Source organism: Chrysochloris asiatica, unplaced genomic scaffold (genome assembly GCF_000296735.1).
Source record: "Chrysochloris asiatica unplaced genomic scaffold, ChrAsi1.0 scaffold00008, whole genome shotgun sequence".
Lineage (NCBI taxonomy): Eukaryota > Metazoa > Chordata > Mammalia > Afrosoricida > Chrysochloridae > Chrysochloris > Chrysochloris asiatica.
Window position 1 is genome coordinate 37,788,891 of NW_006408526.1, and position 21,873 is coordinate 37,810,763.

Sequence of the window (21,873 nt, forward strand, 5' to 3'; positions counted from 1 at the left end):
TCCCACAACTCTTCTGGTCTTCAGTCTTTAGTGTTTAATGTATCAAATCTGTTCTTCAGATGATCTCTAAATTCAGGTGGGATATATTCAAGGTCAAATTTTGGCTCTCTTGGACTTGTTTTCATATAATTGCAGGCTAATTTTTCAGTTGATAATTGTGTATGATGCTGTTGTTGTTAAGTGCTGTAGAATTGGTTCTGACCCATTGTGACCCTGTATAGGGTTTCTGAGGAGCAGCTGGTAGTTTTGAACCATCAACCTTGCAGTTCAATCTGACCTTACAATCCAGTACATTATCCTGCAGTGCCATAAGTATCCAAATGGCCCTTGGCAGAAAAAGGATTCCCACCCTTGGTATATTCTTTCCTGGATCCCAAAAGCAGAGCTTCAGCACTTTGGGCATATTTCTACCATCATATTTACTATACTATATATGTATAATTTATTTGTCTGAACAGCTTTAAATGGGTCTGACTTCTGTCTGCTTCTCTCTCCTTCCTCCTAAACCCTATCTTAATCTTTAATGATGAAAAAGCAGATAATATACTGGCAAGGAACTCACATCTTTGGAAAGAGAAGATTATACAATTCCAAGCTAGCCTTATAAGGCCATTAAGTAATCATTATTTATCAGAGAATTTCACACTTTTGATGCAGATCAGGACTCAGTTACAGTCTCACAATTTGGCTCAGTTTGCCGGACATATTTTCAATCCCTGGTGCTGGGGTATTGTTTTGTTTGGCATTTTTTTTTTTCAATTCTAGGAAATGTAGCACTGAGAATAAACTGTCGGAGTGGGATAAGAGAACAAGGAACATGCATTTAACCACTTAGCAACCAAACAAAAAATTAAACCTATGAATTGCAGCTGTTGTGAGGCTGTCTGATTTGTGATATTCCTTGTGGACCTGTTCTGGACCTTGTTTTGGCAGGAGGGGATAAAACAGTTTTTTAGGGCTTATAGGGAACAGATGGATCAGCTCAGTGTTCTGGCAGTGGCTCTGTTGTACCATGGCTGTTTAGCTGTCATAAAACTGGCCTCTGTCTAGGCTGTAGACCAGGCTTTCCTTGCTGAAAAGTCAAACAGAAGGTGAAAGAATAAAGAGATAGTGTGAGAAGCTTGACACAGGAATTGGACATCTCTGCCCTGCCTTCTTTATCTGCAAATGGAGGTGATAGGTTCCTGACCAACCTAGGTGGCCGGCGGAGAGGTGGTCACTCTTACTTTGGAAATTCAGCAGTTTCTATTCTCAGAACCAGAAGGAAACTAGAGTTCTAGTGGTCAAGTTATCAAGGCCAGCATTCAAATATTCTTGAGATGTTTCCAGCATAGCCTACCCACTCCCGGATGTTTCCTGCATACTCTGAGCATTCTAGACAAAAGGGATGAACTTTTCCTACTCAGATTGAAATGCAAAGCTAAGCTTGGGATCTAGGTCACTGGCAAGCCTATTTTAAGCACCACATCCATTCCAACCCTTCTTATATTTTCTCTTTCAGTCATTCTCACCCTAATGCCCAACATCTTGGCAATTATGAAGTCCTAATAACTTTACCCACAAAATATTTGTTTTAGTTGCTTCCCCCCCCACCTTTGGAGATTTTATTTACCCACAAAGTATTTATTATCATCTTCTTGAATCTTGGGAGTCCCTGAGTGGCACAGTTAAAGCACTCAACTGCTAACCAGAAGGTTCGAGGTTTGAATCCACTCAGATGTCACGGAAGCAAGGCGTGGTAGTTTACTTCCAGAAACTCAGCCATTGAAAACCATATGCATGAGTTTACGCTGACACACATGGGGTTGTCATGAGGCAGAATTGATTTGATAGTACCAGGTTTTCTGATGACCTGAAATCGTTAAGCTGATTTAACTAGCTACTGATAAGGAGCCTAAGGCACTAATGTCGGAGTGTAAGATATAAAATAGGTAACTTTATGCAAATGAATAATTTGTGTGTGTGTGTGTGTATTTCATTTCCTTATTTGTAAAATTCTACTCAAATCTTTCTTAAATTGGCACCAGAGTGATCACTTCAAAACACAAATGTGTCCCTTTCACTTTTAAAATTTTTTCACGAACTCTATTTCATTATATGCAGCCCTGGTGTGGCGCTGTGGGCTAATGTAACGGACAGCAAAGTGGTTTGAACCACAAGGTTGGTAGTTTAAGCTCACCAGCCGTTCCTTGGAAACACTATACAGGGTTGCTATGGGTCAGAACTGACTCAACGGCAGTTAACAGCAACATTTCATTATAGAAAAAAGTTTCAGCTTTCTACTACGGCATATATTGTTGTAGTTGTTAAGTGCCATCGAGTCAGTTCTGACTCATAGCGACCCTGTAAAGGGTTTCTGAGAACTGGCTTGTGGGTTTGAACCGCCAACCTTATGGCTTAAACTAGCCTTGTGGTCCAGCTCATTATCCTGCAGTACCACAAACCCTGTCAATCTCTGGTGTGGTGCTGTGGGATAAAGCACTGGACCAAAAGGTTCCCTAGCTATTCCTCAGAAACCCTATACAGAGTCACTATGAGTCGGACTGACCGGATGGCACTTAACAACAACAACAACAACATCTCTGTAGGCTCATATTTGTATTCCACCTATACTAGCAGCTTATAAGTTCCGAGAATTTTCCAGTCTCTGTATTTCTGTTTTTGTGATTCCCCTTTTTATCAAGACTCAGATCAGCTGCCTCTTCTTACAGGAAACCTTGGCTTCAGTGACTCCATGTCTGCTGTCTTTATCACGATATCTGTCACTTACTTTTGAATGGTCGCTTTACAGTAGCATTTATCTCAATTAGTTCCTTCAGTGGATGGGTATGTGCATACTGGGAAAACAGTAACTATTTATTGTTGTTGTTAAGTGCTGTTGAGTCAGTTCTGACCCATAGTGATCCTGTATAGGGTTTCCGAGGAGCAGCTGGTGAGCTTGATCTGGCAACCTTGCAGTTCAAATGGCTTTGTTGTCTGGCGCATTAACCCACAGCGCCACACCAGGACTCCGCTTTTCTGGTTGGGAACCCTCATTTCTCTCATGCTTCTATTCCCTCTGATTTGTTTTTTAAATAAATATTTAAAAATATTTTTATAATATATAATATTATGAAATTATATATTATAAAATATATAATAATTTAAACAACCAAAGGGCACATTTTGCAAACCAGCCTCCTGGCTGCCAGCACACAACCTTTCTCTTTCCATGAGTCTAGAGTCCTCAGCTACTCTATCTCTCCATCTCATCACCTCTGTCTCCATCTCTGGTGTCACGGCTTCTCTGGTTAGGTCCCATGTTCTACTCATGCTCTTCTCTCTTGATGGTCCTAGGGTCCTCTATTCCTGGAATGTAAGATTAACTACTCCTCCCTTTATGTTACACAACTTCTACCTTTACAGTTGTGACAATTGTAATTAGTCATGATAACAATTACTCACTATTGAATCAAAAGAATCCTATCCCTATCTCCTTTCACCAGACCCATCTTGTGAAGAAAACTATTCAGTGGGGGTTCTACCTCCCCACACCCTGCACACTCTGAAACTAAATTTCTTCTTGAAAACTTGTAAGCCAGCCACTTCGTGCCTTTATAGACCCTCCATTTTAAGTAGACAATGTCTAAGTTGCCCATCCCTATCAACCCTGTGTACAGAGGGGATGGGCTTGATCCTTGATATGAAGATTCCTTCCCTCTTGTTTGGTATTTTGAGCTACTACATCCATAAGTATAGATCAAGTTCACCAAATTGTAGCAATTTACACTTGGCTCTTTTATCATATTTCTTAATCTTCCTCTAGTCAAGCTCTGGTCATCAAGCCATTGAAGCTTGGTCAAATGGGTACTATATACAAGTTTGGGCATTCTTGTGCATCTCTCCCCACTTCATATCAGCTGGATGCTTCACTCTCAGTTCTAACCGTCCATGACTAGGTCAATGTCCATGGGCTCAGGATTTTCCAAGTCTAAGCTCAGTCTTTTTCAAAAAATAATTTTGATGTTTGTTCCACATTTTCTGCTGCTCTATTTGGGATCTTGTAATGTGATCCCTTTCAGAGCAGTTGGTAGTGGTAGCTGGGCATCATCTAGTTCTAATCTCAAAGTTGTAGAGACCAATGTTCATTTGTACCATTAGTCCGTTTGACTAATTGATTCCAAGCCTCTTCAGTTCTCATCTCTCTTCTTTTGTCTGCACATGGAAAGACCATTAGCAGCACATTAGATGGCAGCTCATGAGCTTTTAAGATCCCAGATGCTACTACCAAAGTTGAATGTAGAACACTGTCTTTATGGACTGTGTTGTGCCAATTGACCATGGTGCTCCCTGAGACTATGGTCCTGAGCCCCCAGGCCCAGCAACTAACTGCCTTAAGATGTTTGATGATATCTAGCAAGTTTTCAGAATTTTGCCCACTGTATGCTCCACCACATTTATAGTTGTATTTTCAGGAAAGTAAATACCCATGTGAAAATATCCTCTTTCAACCTCCTCTCTCTCTTTCTCTGTGTGTTTGTGTATGAGAAAAAATATATATATCCCACTCTTCCTCCCATACCCATGCAGCCTATGCCTCTGTCCATGTATCTACCCACAAAACACTATTATTCCAAGGTTGTGTATATAGCACTATCTACCTCTATCCCCTTTAGCCCTGGCACACCTCCCTGTGTCTTCACCTGTCTTCATCATTCTTCTGCCAACCTCCCTTTTCTTGTATATTACTCTCCCAGTCACCGAGTTAACATGCGTCTACCCTCTAGTCAGTTTATTACTCTCCCTTCCCTCCCACTCCTGGTAACTATTAAAGAATGTTTCTTTTAGTATGAAAACCTTTTTTTGAATTTTTACAATCATAGTTTCATACAATATTTGTACTTTTGTGATTGACTTATTTCACCCAGCATAATGTCTTCCAGATTCATCCATGTTATGAGGTGTTTCGCAGATTCATCATTCTATTCTTCAATGTTACATAGTATTCCATTGTGTGTCTGTACCAAAGTTTATCCATTCTTCTGTTTTTGCTATTATGAATAATGCTGTGATGAACATTGGTATGCATACATCTACTCGTGTCCTGGCTTCTATTGCTTGTGGATATATACCAAGTAGAGGGATTGCTGGGTCATATGGTATTTCTATTCCCAACTTTCTGAGGAAGCGCCATACCGTTTTCCAGAATGGTTGAACCATTTTCCAGTCCCACCAGCAATGTAGGAGGTCCCAGTGAGACTGTGAATCTTTATGAGAGGAGACAGCCTCATCTTAACCCATAGAGCAGGTAGTGGGTTCCAGCTGATGACCTGGAAGTTAGCATCCTAACACTTAACCCACTCTGCCACTAAGCTCCTTACCATGGCATACCATAAGTGCTAAATACAGTTGGATAATCTGAATAACTGAACAAATGGCTGTCCTTACTTCTGAATCTCAGTTAAAGACAAATAGGAAACTGGATGGCGTAAAGCCATAACAGCAGTTTTTAAATACCAACAAATTAACTCTAGCCTTTAGGAGTATGTTTACTTGGCTATATAATCAAGTGACTTTTTTTTTAAGTTCAAGTGAAAACACCTGTTTGAGAGTTAGAGCCATGGAGTCAAGCTCTTGAGTTTTATTAGAGGATCCTAGGCTCTTATTTACTTCATTCAGAACTGAGTGTGTCATTTCTGGGGTTGAACACAAAGTTGTGGCAATAGACATGCTCAGGTTAAGGTGACCTCGTTCTGTTAAGAACAGAAAGAGTCTTAAGGATGATGCGCTATGAGAACAAAATGACAAGCAGTATCCAGATAACAAGACTGTGTAGACAGTCACTTAAGCAGGTTGAATTCCAATGTTGATCCTGAAATTTACTTCCAGTATTGTGAGAAAATAAATTTCTGTTCTTTAAAGCCACCTACTTGGTGGCATTTTGTCATGGCAACTCTAGGACACTAAGATAGTAAGGAAAGAAGAAAAGTTCTGAAAAAGAAGGAAAATCTCGTTAGTTGCTGTTACGTATTTTATAAGAAGGCGCATGAGTGGGCTAAGATGAAGTGGTGGCTTTAGCCAGGGGTACACTTACCACTTTGTGGTTCCCTTCATTATCTGTGAGCAGCCATTCAATATCCAGGGTGTCTTTTTCTGGAAAGCCCAGTTGATGGTGACAGGGCAAAGTGACCCTTTCCTCTGCCACTCTCTTGATCTCAGTGTGAGTCCCCAAAGTTCCAACAGAGTAGGAACCTGGAAGAAGAAAACCTCCAATGAGTGATACAGAAACTGAATGGTAGTGAATGGGTACCACATTTAATAATAAATAATTGCTGAATGTTCTTGCAGGCAAGGTTCAGTGCACATGTTAGAAAAATCCCACACCAAAAGCTTGCCAAGGTTCAAGCTCTCATGCTGGCTCCTTCACTAACTGAACTCAGCACAGCTTCGTCAGCCCCTGAATTATGCGCTCACTAATTCTTGTCTTTCCTATGAACAATAAAATCACTCAGTCAGCAACAACTGTGTCTTTGACCTTTACATCCCTATTAGCAGAGGCTTCTGAAAGGACAATGCCTGACTCCTCAAGTTCTAGAAGTCACAGACTCATATCCATTTGAGGAAACCTTTGTGATGAAGTTTATTTGTAAATGAGGATCCTCAGAGTCAAACCAAACCCCAATCCACTGCTATCACATGCATTCCAACTCATAGCGACAATGTAGGACACAGTACAATTGCTCCTTTGGGTTTCTGAGACTGTCAATCTTTATAGGAACAGACAGCCACATCTTTCTCCCATGAAGCAATTGGTGGATTTGAACCACCAACCTTGCAGTTTGTAACCCAATACTTAGCTCACTGTATCAGCAAGGCTCCTTGTTGCTGATCAGTAGCATGTATTTATGAGGATGAAAAGCCAATTATACAGACATTGTAATATAAAGGAAAACTGGTGTCAAGATTGACTGTGGAAATTTAGGGAAAAAAGAACTTATAAGCAATTATAGGATTCAAGAAAAACGTAACTATTTCGAGAGTTATAAATATTATAAACTCACTATGTAAATCATGTAGTACAGTGTTTAGCACTTTGTTGTTGTTGTTAAGTACTGTGGAGTCGGTTCCGACTCATAGTGACCCTGTACAGGGTTTCCCAAGCTGTAAATCTTTACAGGAGCAGAAAGCCTCATCTTTCTCCTGCGGAACAGCTGGTAGTTTCGAACTGCCAACCTTGAGGTTAGTAGCCCAATTCGTAACCACCACGCTACCAGAGCTCCTTGTTTGGCACTTAGTAGCTTTGAATAAAAGGCAGCTTAAAAAGAAAAAAAATTATTAAGAAAGTAGTATTCAACTGATTGGAAGAGATCCATATTTGTGCCCATTCCAAAGAAGTGACCTAAAGGAATGTGAACATCATCAAACAATATCATTAATATCACATGCAAGTAAAGTTTTGCTGGAAGATAATTAAAAAAATGGTTGTAGCAGTACATTGACAAGGAATTGCCAGAGATTCAAGTCTGACTCAGAGGGGGATGTGGAATGAGGGATATCTTTGCTGACATCAAATAGATCTTGGCTGAAAGCAGGAATACCAGAAAGATGTTTATTTGTGCTTTATTGACTATGCCTGATCCAAGCCATGGTATTTTCAGTAACTTCATATGCATATGAAAGTTGGACAGTGAATAAGAAAGAGCTTAGAAAAATTGATATATTTGAATTATGGTATTGGTGAGGAATATTAAAAGTGTCATGGACTGTCAAAAGAGCAAACAAATCTACTTGGAAGAAGTGCAGCCAGAATGCTCCATAGAAGCGAGGATGGGGAGAATTCATCTCACCCACTTTGGACATATTATCAGAAGGACCAGTCCCTGGAGAAGGACATCATAGTTGATAAAGTGAAGGGTCAGCAAAAAAGGAGAAGACAGACCCCCAAGGAGATGGATTGACACAGTGTCATCAGCAGTGGGCTCAAGCGTAACAACAATTGTGAGGTGATGCAGTGTTTCGTTCTGTTGTGCATAGGGTCGCTATGAATCTGAACTGACTGGATGGCACCTAACAACAACAACATCTGCTATGGGCTTTGGAAAACATCATTTACATGGGTATAAATAGAGGATGAGGAAAGGCGAGAGCGAGGGAGGATGACATGAACAAAGGCATAGGATGTGCTAAGTAAATGGCAATGAATAGTTCAGCTTGTTGGGTGGAGGTGAGGAATAAATGTTGGGACGCAGTAATAGATTAGACTGGAATGGTGGGGCAGTTATGTGATGAAGGGCTTTATCTGCCACAATGTGTAAACCCTGAGACATAATCCCTTGCTCTGCTTAAGGGAGGGATATTTAGGAGATATGAATAGAAAGCACAGGAAAAGGGAAGATATTGAGACACATATTTGTGGAAAAGCTGTTAAATTTTTCCAGGTAGGAGATATTGTCTCTGGATAGTAGTAAAAGCAAAGGGCAGATTTCAGAGGCAATGTGGAAGTCAAAACTGTAGAACAAGGCAACTGACCAGATCTAAGGAGAAGAAAGAAAGGACTCAAAATAAAAATTGTTTTGTCTTGAATGAATTGACTTGTAGGATCATGACTGCATTAATGGTTTGGATCAGCAGTTTGGGTTTAAGGTTGTTAAGTTGTTAAGAACATAATGAGATGTTTTGGCAGAACTGTTTGTTGGGCAGTTCTGTGCTCTTTTCCTGACCTTATGCTTCCCTTTCCTGAGCAGAGGCACGCACACAGCTCTGCAGAAGGTGCCCACCCTCACAGACCACGACACAGAAGGCTGCAGCACCCGGACACTGCCTTATTCATTCATTTTCATTTGACTTGTGCCTTGTACATAAAGCTCTTAGAAACATTCCTATCTCATCCGTTCTGCCCACCCCCATGGACCAAACTGTGTCAGACTCCTCATTGTCATGAGTCACATTCCACCCCTCCCCACCCACGACACACAAACTGTATGTGGGAAAAGAGAAAAGAGGGGCTGGCATCTCTCCCCAAAATGGATCCAGAAACCAGATTGTGGGCTGCTTCTTTAGAAGGCCCCCTGGAGCAATAGACTCTTCTAGGCATTTCTCACTTCTCTTGTGCCGCCTAGTCAGTTCTGACTCATAGCATCCTGTACAGGGTTTCCAAGGTTTCTTTTAGGAATATACATTCTCTTATCCCTCCCTGACCCATCCGTACCCCCAAACCCCCACGTTACTCCTTCCAGTCTCAAGTTTATATCATATAGTTTCAACATATGAAAAAGCCCTTTCTAGCCAAGGCAAAATTCAGTTACCCCATTTTGGATCCCATCCTTTCATCCATCCAATCTCTCTTTGGCTAATAAAACTTCAGCTCCACTTTTGGCTTTCTTTACTTTTACCTTTCGTCTTTTCCCAGGAATGGTATCTGTCACAAGTTGAACTGTATCCCTCAGTCATTTGGCTGGGCCATGATTCTCAGAGGTTTGGCAGCTCTACAATGGTGTCGCCAACCCCCAGGATGTGATCTGATGTGATCAGCCAACCAGCTGTAAGGGGACTAGGGTGGGATGGAGTACCGTTACCCCGATCATGCTCTGAACTGATGTAAGGGAAGTTTCCCTGGAGTGTGCCGTGCAACAACTTTTATCTTACAAGAGAGAAAAGGAGAGAGAAAGGAGCGGACAGAAGTTTACTACCAAGAAAGAAGAGCCACTAGACTTTTGGACTGAGAAAGGCTGTTTGCCTGTGAGCAGGAGGCTGGCTGGCTGAATGTGCCCTTTGAACATTTAAATGAATATATATTTTTTGTTTTGTAAGTATGCATCAAATATTTTTGCCTTGTTCATTTGTAAAATAGAGGATGTAAATGGGGATCCACAAGGAGGAAGTAGGGTAAACGTTGCAGGGAGGGGATTGTAATTAAATAAATAAAGAAGAGCCAGGAGCAGGGCATGTCTTTTGGACCCAAGGTCTTAGTGCTGAGAATCTCCTCGCCCAGAGGAAGATTGATGCCAAGACACACAGATCTCCAAGGCACACAGGGTGCGCAGATGTTAAAGGGAAACAAGGACCTTCCCTCAGAGACAACAGAGAGAGAACACATTCCCCTAGAGCTACTACCTTGAATTCCGACTTCTAGTCTCCTAAACTGTGAATAAAAAATTTGTGTTGGTCAAACCTATCCACCTGTTATAGGAGCACTAGATACCTAAGACAGTATCCTATCAACAATTTTAGATGTCCAGTTCACCTTCTCTCCTGCTTACTGTTAAGCTTTCTCTTGTGGTACCTGGAAAAGATAATGTTGACTATTAAATCCATTATACAGATGAGTGATGAACTGACAAGATGAAACATCACTTGTTATGAGCTGTATGATTTTCAGAGTGTGCTTTAGCTCTGAATCCTCCTTTGTCTCCTTTTCCAGTAATAAAACTCAGTGTGTGTATGTGATCTCTTTTAATCCATTTGCAATGAAACAGAATCAGACAACTTCCAAACTGGAACAGTGCTAAATGCCAGGTCTTGTATGGAGTCCTCTCTTCTGGAGAGAATTCACTTGGCCACTTCAGAGGGTTTAAAAGCAAAAGACTCAGGACTATGACTAATAGAGGCATATAAACCATCTCTCTTGTCTCAATGTTGATCAGCAACAAATCCGTGGGCAGGAAAAGGGCTTGCAAGAAGGAGCTTCAAAGAGTTCACGGACAAACGGAATGAAAAGATAACGAAATTCTTCCACAAACTTTTTGAAGCCTCCTCATATTCTTACCTTTTACCTTAGGGAGATCAAGGAGGAGGGGGAAGTGAGTGTGTGCTTCACTCTGGAGAGGCTGAGTGGGCTGAAACTGTCACAGAGGCAGCCACTCAACAGAAGCAGCAGGTGAATTGCCCAAGCTCTGTGACAAAGAAAGGAGACAGCAGCACTCTGCTGGACTTCAGAAACAACCTCAGGGTTGAATGGGATAAGCCTCTTATAGGGTCTTACTGGGGGACATTGCAGTTTGGTGGTAGAAGTGTCTTCTTCCATGCCAGGTTCAATTCCTCGCTAATGCACCACATATGTTGCCATGTGCCAGTGAATGTTTGTGTTGCTATGATGCAGAACAGGAGCTATGGTAGCGTAGGGGTTGCGAATCAGGCTGTGAACCTCACGGTCAGCAGTTCAAAACTATCAGCTGTTCCGCGGGAGAAAGATGAGGCTTTCTGCTCCCCTAAAGATTTACAGCCTCGGAAACCCTGTACAGGGTCGCTATGAGTTGGAACTGACTCCACGGCACATAACAACAATGATGCAGAACAGGTTTCAGTGGAGATTACTGACTAAGATAGACAGGAAGAAAGGCCTGGTGATCTCCTTCTGAAAAATCAACCTATGGATTGTAGCAGTCTGATTTTCAACCAATCATAAAAAAGGTGCAGCACCAAGCCACGTTTCATTCCATTGTACCTGAGGTTGTCATGAATCAAGGGCTGACTCGACAGCAGTTAACAACAACAGGGTCTTTCTGGAGTCGCTGGGTGTGTGTGTGCAAATGTTTATTGTGCTCGCTGCTAAATGAAAAGTTGGAGGTTCAAGTACACCAGAAGCACCGAGGAAGAAAGGCCTGGTGATCAACCACTTAGAGCATAAACTCTAAAGAACATAAGGAGTTGCCATGAGTTGAAATCAACTTGATAGCAACTAGTAAGGTCTGACTGACACCCTCAAGAAGGCTTAGAATCTGAAACCATGAAGAGAGTGGGCACCATTTGGTGAGCCTTTACTATGGTTTGGCTCTACACTAAGCATATTATTTATTTTGTTCATTGAATTTTCAAGACAGCCCTAGGAAGAAAGCATTGTTATTCAAGTTCATTGAGGAAACTTAACAGATTAGCAATTTTCTCAAGATCACACAATGAGGAAGTGACTCACAGGGTGGGGAAGTGACAGAGCTCTGGGACCTGACCCCAGAAGCTACTTCCCTGCAGAATTCATGCCTCATGTTCTTTCTAAATGCTCTGCTGTTCTGACCCCAGGTTTTACATGGCTTGGATGTCTGGTTCTGCCGTTAGCTTGTAGCTCTTTGAGACTAAGTGCCATTCATAGTTAACACATTCTTATAACATTTAACACACTGCAGGTATTCAACATAGAGCTGTTGGATTGATTGGAATCTAACCCATGCTCTCAGTTTACTAATGAGCAAACTGAGACCCAGTGGTAAAGGAATCCAAGGCCCTACAAGTCACTCAGTGGCAGGTAATAATTCTATCTCACTCATCCTCTCTCAGTGTACTTGGCTTCTAACTGAAAGTTTGGAGGTTTGAGTCCACACATAGGCATCTCAGAAGAAAAGTCTGGTGATCCAATTCTGAAAAATCAGATTTGAAAATCCTATGCAGTATGTTGTTGAGTACCGTGGAATCGGTTCCGACTCATAGTGACCCTGCACAGGGTTTCCGAGGCTGCAAATCTTTACGGAAGCAGAAGCCTCATCTTTCTCCCGCGGGACAGCTGGTAGTTTCGAACTGCCGACCTTGAGGTTAGCAGCCCGATTCGTAACCACTACGCTACCAGAGCTCCTTGGTGGTTATGTGTCGTGGAGTCGGTTCCGACTCATAGCGACCCTGCACAGGGTTTCCAAGGCTGTAAATTTTTACAGGAGCAGAAAGGCTCATCTTTATCCCGTAGAACAGCTGCTAGTTTCGAACTGCTGACCTTGTGGTTCACAGCCCGATTCGTAACTACTACACTCCCAGAGCTCTTAGTTCTACTGTTAAACAAGTAAGTGCCTTCGCCATGACTTGGAGACGACTTGACGGCAGTTAACTGTTAAGCTAAGCTTAGAAGAAAGATTTCTTGGTCACTTTGTAATGGCCTCACACCCCAGGCAGAGCTAGAAAACCCAGCACTAATTTGGGGCATATAGCTGGTGTGTGGAGTCTTGGTATGGCCCTATAGTATAAGAACTGGATTGCTAACTGCCAAGGTTGGTGATTCAAACCCACCACCCACTCCTTGGAAACCCTATACTGGGTCACCATGAGTTGGAACCAACTTGACAGCACTTAACAACAATAACAACAGTTGGTGCTTACCCACATATTGAATAAATGAAAGGAAAAGAATTAACTTTAAAGTTTTCAGTTTGAGCCACTAGGGGGAATCAAAAGCTCAGATTTGGTTGAGGTCCCAAAAGGCACAGAACACAGTGGTGGGTGGTGTTCATTGACAAGAAACCAAGTTCTATTTATACCAGATCAGAATTAAATCTAGCTGCACAAGAAGGGGCCTGGTGAATACAAATGACTTTACCGAGGCAAGGAGGCATCAGGTCAGAGCACATGCATGCTGAATCTGAGTCAGAATACCTTGTCCTCCCTAAACCCTAGCTCCCCTAACTCCAATAGGCTATTCTGTCTACCATCTGTGGTGTTGTGTGTTAAATGCTGTGGAGTTACTTCTAACTCACAGTGACCCTGTACAGGGTAACCGGGATTCCTGGTGTGGCGTAGGATCGTCATGGGACTGCGAACCACAAAGTCGGCAATTCAAACCCACTAGCTGCTCCAAGGAGCGGTTATGAGTTGGAACAGATTCAACAGCACTTAACAGCAACATAGGATATCCAAGGTGTGGCTGGTGTGTTTGAACTTCTGACCTTGTGATTAGTAGTCTATTGGAGTCCTGGTGTGGTATTGTACGATAAGCACTGCACTGCTAACCACAAGGTTGGCAGTTCAAATCCCCCATCTGCTCCTTAGAAACCATATACAGGGTCACTATGAGTTGGAACCAACTCGAGGGTACTCAACAGTGACAATAACAACAAGGTCTGTATTAGGGCTTACATTTTAAAGCACTTGCTTTGTGGAAGGCTGTGGTTTACAGTGAGAGCCCTAACTCCATTTTCTTGTTCTCTTTAGAGTTCTCTCGGACCAGCAATTGTCAGCTTTGCCCTCAGGCAGTGTGTTTGAAAGTAGATTACAACTCCAGGTCAGCCCTTACGGAGGCAGGCCTAGGACAATCAGAGAACTTGCCTGGCCAAGACCTTAATGGTAGAGGTTCGTGGTTATGTGCCATGGAGTCGGTTCTGACTTATAGTGACCCTGTATAAGGTTTCCGAGACTGTTAACCTTTACAGGAGCAGAAAGCCTCCGTGGAACAGCTGATAGTTTCAAACTACTGAGTTGGAAGTTACCAGCTCAATTCCTAACTACTGAGCTAGGAGCTCTGGTAGCATAGTGGTTACGAATCGGGCTGTGCACTACAAGATCAGCAGTTCGAAACTACCAGCTGTTGCAGAAGAAAGATGAGGCTTTCTGTTCCCGTAAAGATTTACAGCCTCGGAAACCCTGTACAGGGTCGCTATGGGTTAGAACCGACTCCATGGCACACTACCACCACCACCACCATGCTGCCAGAGTTCCTTAAAGACCTTAGTAGTTTACCAAAAATAGTTACCATGTTATCTAAAAAGCTGGTGTCTTGGACTATAAGTCAGGGCCATGAGTCATACCCTAACCATGTAGCCAGGTGACCAAAGTCCTAGAACCAATCCTGTAAACATTTTAAGATAATGGTCCTACCCACACTTCTGTTGTCTCACCTGTGACAGTGATGATGAATTCATCTGCCACCAATTGATTTTGTGATTTCCTTTGTTTTCCCATCTTCTATAATTAGCCTCGGAGTCCTGGTCAGAACTGATGCGACAGCACTTACAATAACAACAAAGAGATCTTTATATAGTATGTTTGAATTTGAAGTCTTTTCCCCTTCTAGAACTGGTCCTTCTGCTCCCCCCTCTCCCTTTTAAAAACCATACCCCTGTGTCAGCCCCAAAGTGAGGGCTGTGCGTAACTCTGAAGGCTTTGGGTGCTCATGGGATTTAGTGAGCGTATGTCTACCTTCTAGTGGATAAGAGGCAAGGGGCCATCTAACCACCCAAGGACTGTTCTTGGTTTCCCTTGTTATTTAAGGATTCATCTTGGTTAAAAGATACATTAGAGATTATCACAAAACTGAATGTCGAAGTGGCAGAACTAACTGCAAGTAGGAAAATCATCTCTAACTGGACCTCTGGGAGTTTGTTGCAGCATTTCATTTCTGGGAAGAGATGCAGGAAGGTATTGTGGTGATGACTGCCCCCTTGTACACAAGCAAAATGAATTCCAGAAAGCTGATGGTCATGGCCTAGCACCATGCAATATATCCTCTTCCCTTTAAACTGCTTATGATGGATGCCGAGTGTTTTTCATGGCTTATGAATTCCTAATGTGGTGCTGCACAATCACCACTGGACTGTCAACCACAAGGTCAGTGGTTCAAACCCACCAGCCGCTCCTCGGAAACCCTATGTGTTGCAGCTGACTCATTGGCACTTACCAATAGCAACAGCAGGTGAAAAACCTAAGGAGCCCTGGTGATGCTGTGGGTTAGGCACTGGGCTGCTAATGTAAGGTGGGTGGTTCAAACCCCCAGCAGCTCTGAGGAAGAAACATGAGGCTGTCTGCTCCCATAAAGACTTAGTCTCTGAAAGCCTCCACTAGAATCCACTTGATGGCAGTGGGTTAGGTAAAGCACTTAACTTAGTGCAGCGAGGGCCCATAGAAAGGACTTTGTGTCTAGTGCTTATGGACTACTGTCTTTGTTAGATGCCAAGTCACGGAGACCCCAGGTATGCATACTAGAACTGCTCCATAGGGTTTTCAACGCTGTGACCTTTCAGAAGCAGATTGCCTGGCTTGCCATTCAAGGTGCCTCTGGATGGATTAGAACCGCCAACCTTTTGGTTAGTAGACGAGCACTTACCCGTTTGCTCTACCTATAGACTCCTGACTGCTGCCTACTTCAGTTAAGAGTAGATCAAAATTTTATTCTATAAAGGGCATTTACATATTATTAATGATTCTCCTGAGCCTGCAGGATCTCCTTCAAGAAAATGGGGCAGGCGTAACTTTTATTAGAAATTAGGATGTTGCATTGGGGAAAAAAAAAAAAAAAATCTCGATCACACCTTCCCCTTTGTGATTTGACTCTTCTCAATAGCCCTGGTATACAGTCAATTGCTCACTTACTTGTATGGGAAGAGAATTTTCTCACATTTTGTTTTACACAGAATATTTGAGAAAGCCTCATGGAATCTGAAATCATCCATTTCAATCAGAAATTAAATAATCAGTCCCTTCAAAAAGAAAAGAGACTTTGGAAATCTTCTAATCAATCTCCCTCACTTTGTTGTTGTGTTAAGTGCCATCGAGTCGGTTCTGACCCATAGCGACCCTGTACAGGGTTTCCGAGGCTATAAATCTTGATGGGAGCAGAAAGCCCTATCTTTCTCCCGCGGAACAGCTGATAGTTTCAAACTGCTGACCTTAAGGTTCGCAGCCCGATTTGTTACCAGATCTCCTTCTCACTTTAGAGATCAATAAATTGAGGCCTTCAAATTGTGGAAACAGCCTAGTGTCCTTTAACAAATGAATGGATGAATAAAATGTGGCATATCCATTCAATGGATTATTATTCAGCCATAAAGGTAGGGCTGAACCTTGAAAACATCATGCTAAGTGAAATAAACCAGACACAAATAACAAATATGTGATTCTACTATCGGGCTGCCAACCGCAAGGCCAGCAGTTTGAAACTACCAGCTGTTCCATGGGAGAAAGATGAGGCTTTCTGTTCCCGTAAAGATTTACAGCCTCGGAAATCCTGTACAGGTTCGCTATGAATTGGAACGGACTCCATGGCACATCACCACCAACACCACCACTTATATGAAGAGTGAGGGGTTTCCAAAAGGTTCTGGAAAACTGAAATGAAAAGATAATGGAATTTTTCCAGGAGTTCTTTGTGAAGCACCATTTTATCTAGAATAGGCAAGTTCATGGAGACAGAAAATACATTAGAAGTTGCCATGGGCTGGGGGAGAGGGAGATGGGAAGTTATTACAGAGAGTCTCCATTTGGGGTGATGAAAAATTGTGGAAATACAGATTGATGATGTTTGCCCAATATTGTGAGTATAATGAATGCTACAGAATTAGTTGTACACTTAAAATGGTTAAAATGGCAATTTTTAATACTTATTTTATCACTATGAAATTTTAAAAAGAAAAGAAAAATTTAATAAGATGTCTATGGAGAAGTGACTCACCCAAAGTTCTACTGACTTCTAGACCTACCTACATGTCATTCTGTCCTATGTATGTATGTGTCTATATAATGCCTGCGCATGTGTCTCACAGACCATTTCTGGAACACTGTAAACAAGCCAAGAGGTACCATCATGCAATAGAAAGAATATGAGTTTTGGAGTTAGATCTGCATTTATGTAGTGGTCATAAAACCAATTAATTATCTGACCTCTCTGAACCACGCCCCCTCTGTAAAATGAGAATAAATACACCAACCTTGAGAGATGGTTGTTAGGATGATACATGATGTGTGACTGACACATGGCATACAGAAGAGTCAACAAATGGTAGTTGTTAGTGTTAAGAACTGAACATGCTTCATTTTGGAAGATGGTGAAAAGCCAGCAACATGAAGAGTTTAGATATCATTTTGCTTGAGGGACAACTGTTAATATTTGGCCATATTTACTTTCTCTCTGTTTTTCACAGAACCAATTGACAGAAATTTGCAGACAGCGTGACATTTAACCTTTAATTGTTTCAAGCAAGTATCCCCTGAAAATAAGAATGTTCTACACAATCACAATGTCATTATCACACCTGGGCAAATTAATAATTATGTATGGAAGATTATTTCTAGCAAGAGTAATTAAGAAAGACTGATGAGTAAGAGGAACTGAGCTAATTCTGGAAAGAGAGTCATGTTCTTACCACATAGAGTTGAGGGCAGAGCAAGACACCTTGAGCAAACCTGGTGTTTGCTCCTTTCCTGCCAGCCTTCCTTAGGCTAAAGAGCTTCCTTTACCATGAAGGGTATGGCTCTAGACTTAGTTCCTGGGCCCAGCCCTAGTTAAGATCTGAAATGGCTCAGTGCAGGATCAGGATGCACAACTCCAGGTCACAAAACCAAGCAAGAGTGGCTTGTGGACTTAGGCTCTGTGCCTCCCCTCTTAGAACTGTGAATGAATGACGTTCCTCATATATATGAGATGAGTCAAGAAGTAATGCTACAAAACCTTAGAAACCTTTATTAAACAAAAATATCAAAATTTCTCAACAAATCCTCCTTCTGTTTCTCTATTATTTTGTAGGTGGTATTTATCTTCTTCCTGGAAGAATACTGCACCCTTAGATTTATACTGGAGTCCTGGTGTGGTGCTGTGGGTTAATGCGCCAGACTGCAAAGCCCTTTGAACTGCAAGGTCAGTGGTTCAAGCTCACCAGTCATTCCTCGGAAACCCATCGACAGCACTTAACAACAGCAAGATTTATACTATGTTAAAATGGCAGTTTTAGGGTCCTTGAGAGACTCAAATCATGTTCCTTTTAAATATTCTTTGAGTTTTGTGCACAAAACATCTGAAAGGGCAAGATCAGGGCTATGGCATAGAAGGGGTAAGGTTTTCCAACAAGTCTTGTAGGGCCTGCTTTTTAAAGCAGGTACTTCTAGAACTTTTTACTGTGAATTGAGTGAAGGTTTACAGAACAGCTCATCAGTTTTACATTCAGCAAATCATATATTTTATTTCATCTCAGTGATTACAGTCCTCTCCATGTAACAAGTTATCCCACTTCCTCTCTGTCATTCCCATTACCATTCCACCCTCCTCAACTTCTCAACTTTGTCCTGAGGTAAATGTTGCCCTTTTAATCTTCAATGGTTGATAATTCCATGGTAAGTACACCTTACTAGTGTTCCCCCTACATACTATGCACCACTTGGTTGTAAACACTGCTAACTGGTGTTCCGTGGAAGGAATTGCAATCTTTGGAATGACATGAAGTGTATGATTTGTTGAATGTACCCCTGATGATTTACTCTGTTAACCTTTACTCAGTTCACATTCACAAGTGTTTTTGTAAGTTAGCATTCAATAACGTAGTCCACAAAGACAATGTTCTACATCCTACTTTGCTGAGTAGTGACTGGGATCTTTAAAGCTCATGAGCGGCCATCTAAGGTGCAAACTATTGGTCTCTCCCTTTCTAGAGGAAAGAAGAGTTATAAAAATTGAAGATGCCTGGAAACAATTAGTCCCATGGACTAATGGGCCATGTGAACGTCAGTCTCCATGACTCTGAGACCAGAAGAACTAGATAGTGCACAGCCATCACTACCAACTGCTCTGAAAGGGATCACATTAGGTCCTGGATAGAACGGGAGGCAATGTGGAACAAAACTTAAAATCACAAAAAAGACCAGACTTACTGGTCAGATAGAGACTAGTGAAACCTCAAGACTATGGCCCTTGGTCACCCTTCAGGTCTGGAACTGTGGCTTAATTTTTAGCCAAGTATTAAATATGACTGGGGGGGGGGGGCAACACTACTAGTGAGGAACACACACAATAGAGCAGCCAACCATTCAAAATTAAAAGGAAACATTTACCCAAGGATAAAGTTCAGACGAGTTGGAAAAGAAGAACAGAAACAAGAAATGCAGGGAGGAAGTGGAATAGGTGATGTTACCTTGAGGGGACTGCAATCATTGAGATGATTTACTGGATGTAAAATTGCTCTGCTCTGTAAAACCTTCACTCAATTCACAATAGAAAGCTTTTTTTTTTTTAAATTATAAGCCCATGAAACATCCCTACCCCCCAAAAAAAGTTAGCATTCAGAGGGTTGTAAGCAGGGTTTGAAAAACATGATGTATGAGGACTGCCTGCCTGAATTGTAAGTATTTAATAGGATGAAAGACTAAGGGAAGCACAGTGACTACCTTCCAACATTTAAAAGGTAACAACAAAAGAAGTAATAAGGATATTGTTCCAGAGAGCAGAATTAGGTCCAGATGGCATAATACATTCAATCATAACATGATAAACTGGGATATGATTCTTTTATTTGGGTTTAATATGTTGATAAGACTTTCTAACAGTCCTATCTGGCAAGACAATGAGTTGTTATCATTTAGAGATTTTCCATTCCTGAACTCATTCATATAGGGGTATGTCAGAGAGCCTTCTAAGTGTAAATTGAACTCAATTATTTGAAGTCCATTCTAACTAGAATAACCTATGGGATATTACTGAGTGCTTAGAACCCTGGTGGAGTACTGGGTTAAGTGTTGGGCTGCTAGCCAAAAGGTTGTTGGTTCAAACCCACTAACCGCTCCTTGGAAACCCTACATCAGCTTGCTGTGAGTCAGAACTACACGTAACAACAGCAACACCTTACCAGAGGATGTAACAACTCAAGTCACCACCGAGTTTTCCTTGGGGGCATGGTCTGAGTCCAATATATAGGACTGCTTTGGCAAATTCACTCACTTGTGCTGCATCATGCATCTGGCTCATCACATCTGACCTCCAGTTCATGGGACTTGTGGCCTATCACCTGACCTGCTTCTCAGCAATTCCAGCCTCATGCATCAACACAAACAGATCTGCGTATTGGATTGCTCAGCTCCTGAGGTTATGTGGGTGAGGAGAATCCTCCCGATTAACCTTTGAACTCTATGGGACTTGTCAGCCTCCACAGTTGAGTGAACCAATTCCTGACAGTTGTGAGTTGTGTGAGACGTTGTGGCATATTGCAAAACCCTGGACTGTGAGGGAAAGGAGGAGTGGTGATTGACATCAGGATTACAGAGTGGTGGTAACATGTTGGAAAAGTTAGACATTTGAGCTATCTTTAACCTCCACCTTGTAGAGATCAGTCTGGTACCGATCTTTCTAAAATAAATTATTCATGCAAAGTGTCTTCAATGTCCAGCATTCTTCTTTACTCCACACAGGGACAGACCAACAAGTAGTTGCATCTTAGATGGCTGCTCATGAGCTTTTAAGATCTCAGTCACTACTCACAAAACCAGGATACAGAACATTGTCTTTGTGGACTATGTTTATACTACTTTTGGAGACTGCTGAAGAGCTCTTTGAAACACAACTAAAGGGAACTGATTCAAGCAACTTCAAATTTTCTTTTTTTATATAAACTTTTTACTGTGTCTTAATCCACAAGGGGGCAGAATTTACTTAGCGAGAATTCAAGGGACCTCACCCCTAAAGTAACTCTTTTATTAGTAGTAGTGGAGTTCTGGTGTGGAGCTATGGGGTTAATGCACTGGACTGCAAAGTCGGTTTGAATGGCAAGGTTGGTGGTTCAAGCTCACCAGCTGCTCCATGGAGAAAGCCTATGCAGGGTCACTATGAGTTGGAACCGATTCCACGGTACATTACTACAACAATGAGGATTACAAAGTCCTGGTGTGGCACCTTAGAAAAAGCATTTGTCGAGTCGGTTCCGACTCATAGGGACCCTGTATAGGGTTTCTGAGGAGCAAGTGGTAAGCTTGAACTGCCAACCTTACAGTTCAAACAGTTTTGCAGTCCGGTGCATTAACCCACAGCGCCACACCAGGACTCCGTAGAGCCTCAGTAGCCTAGTGAATTATGACGAGCAGGCTGCTCACTGCAAGATGAGTAGTTCAAATCTACCAGTTACTCCAAGCAAGAAAAAGGAAGCGTTCTGCTTTCGTAAAGATTAGTTACTGCCTCGGAAAACTTTTAGAGGGTCACTTTGAGTTGGCACCGACTGGCTGGCACACAACCACCACCACCACCAATGAGGATTACATAATTAACAAATATAATTCTACTGTGGGGTTAAGCATGCATTTACGGTCATTTGCAACCACCTGCATTTAAGTTTCAAAAGCCTGTGGAAAAACTGGCAATCTCTGAAAAGATGGTAGGACATTTGAGAAGAAGTTCATCCAGGAAAAAAGAAACATAGAACAATATTTCGATTATTGAAGGTCACTGTTTTAACT

The 21,873-nt window shown here is 42.0% G+C and overlaps 1 protein-coding gene across 1 annotated transcript in view; it reads right to left on the bottom strand.

Annotated features, from left to right (window-relative positions):
• Positions 1-14,631, bottom strand: part of CLMP (CXADR-like membrane protein) — a 42,634-nt gene extending 28,003 nt beyond the window's left edge. The window contains exons 1-2 of the mRNA XM_006833997.1: positions 14,568-14,631; positions 6,074-6,231 (exon numbers count right to left, since the gene is read on the bottom strand). Of these exons, the coding sequence (XP_006834060.1) occupies positions 6,074-6,231; positions 14,568-14,631 (222 nt within the window). The remainder of the gene's footprint in view (positions 1-6,073; positions 6,232-14,567) is intronic.
• Positions 14,632-21,873: the final 7,242 nt, after the last annotated feature.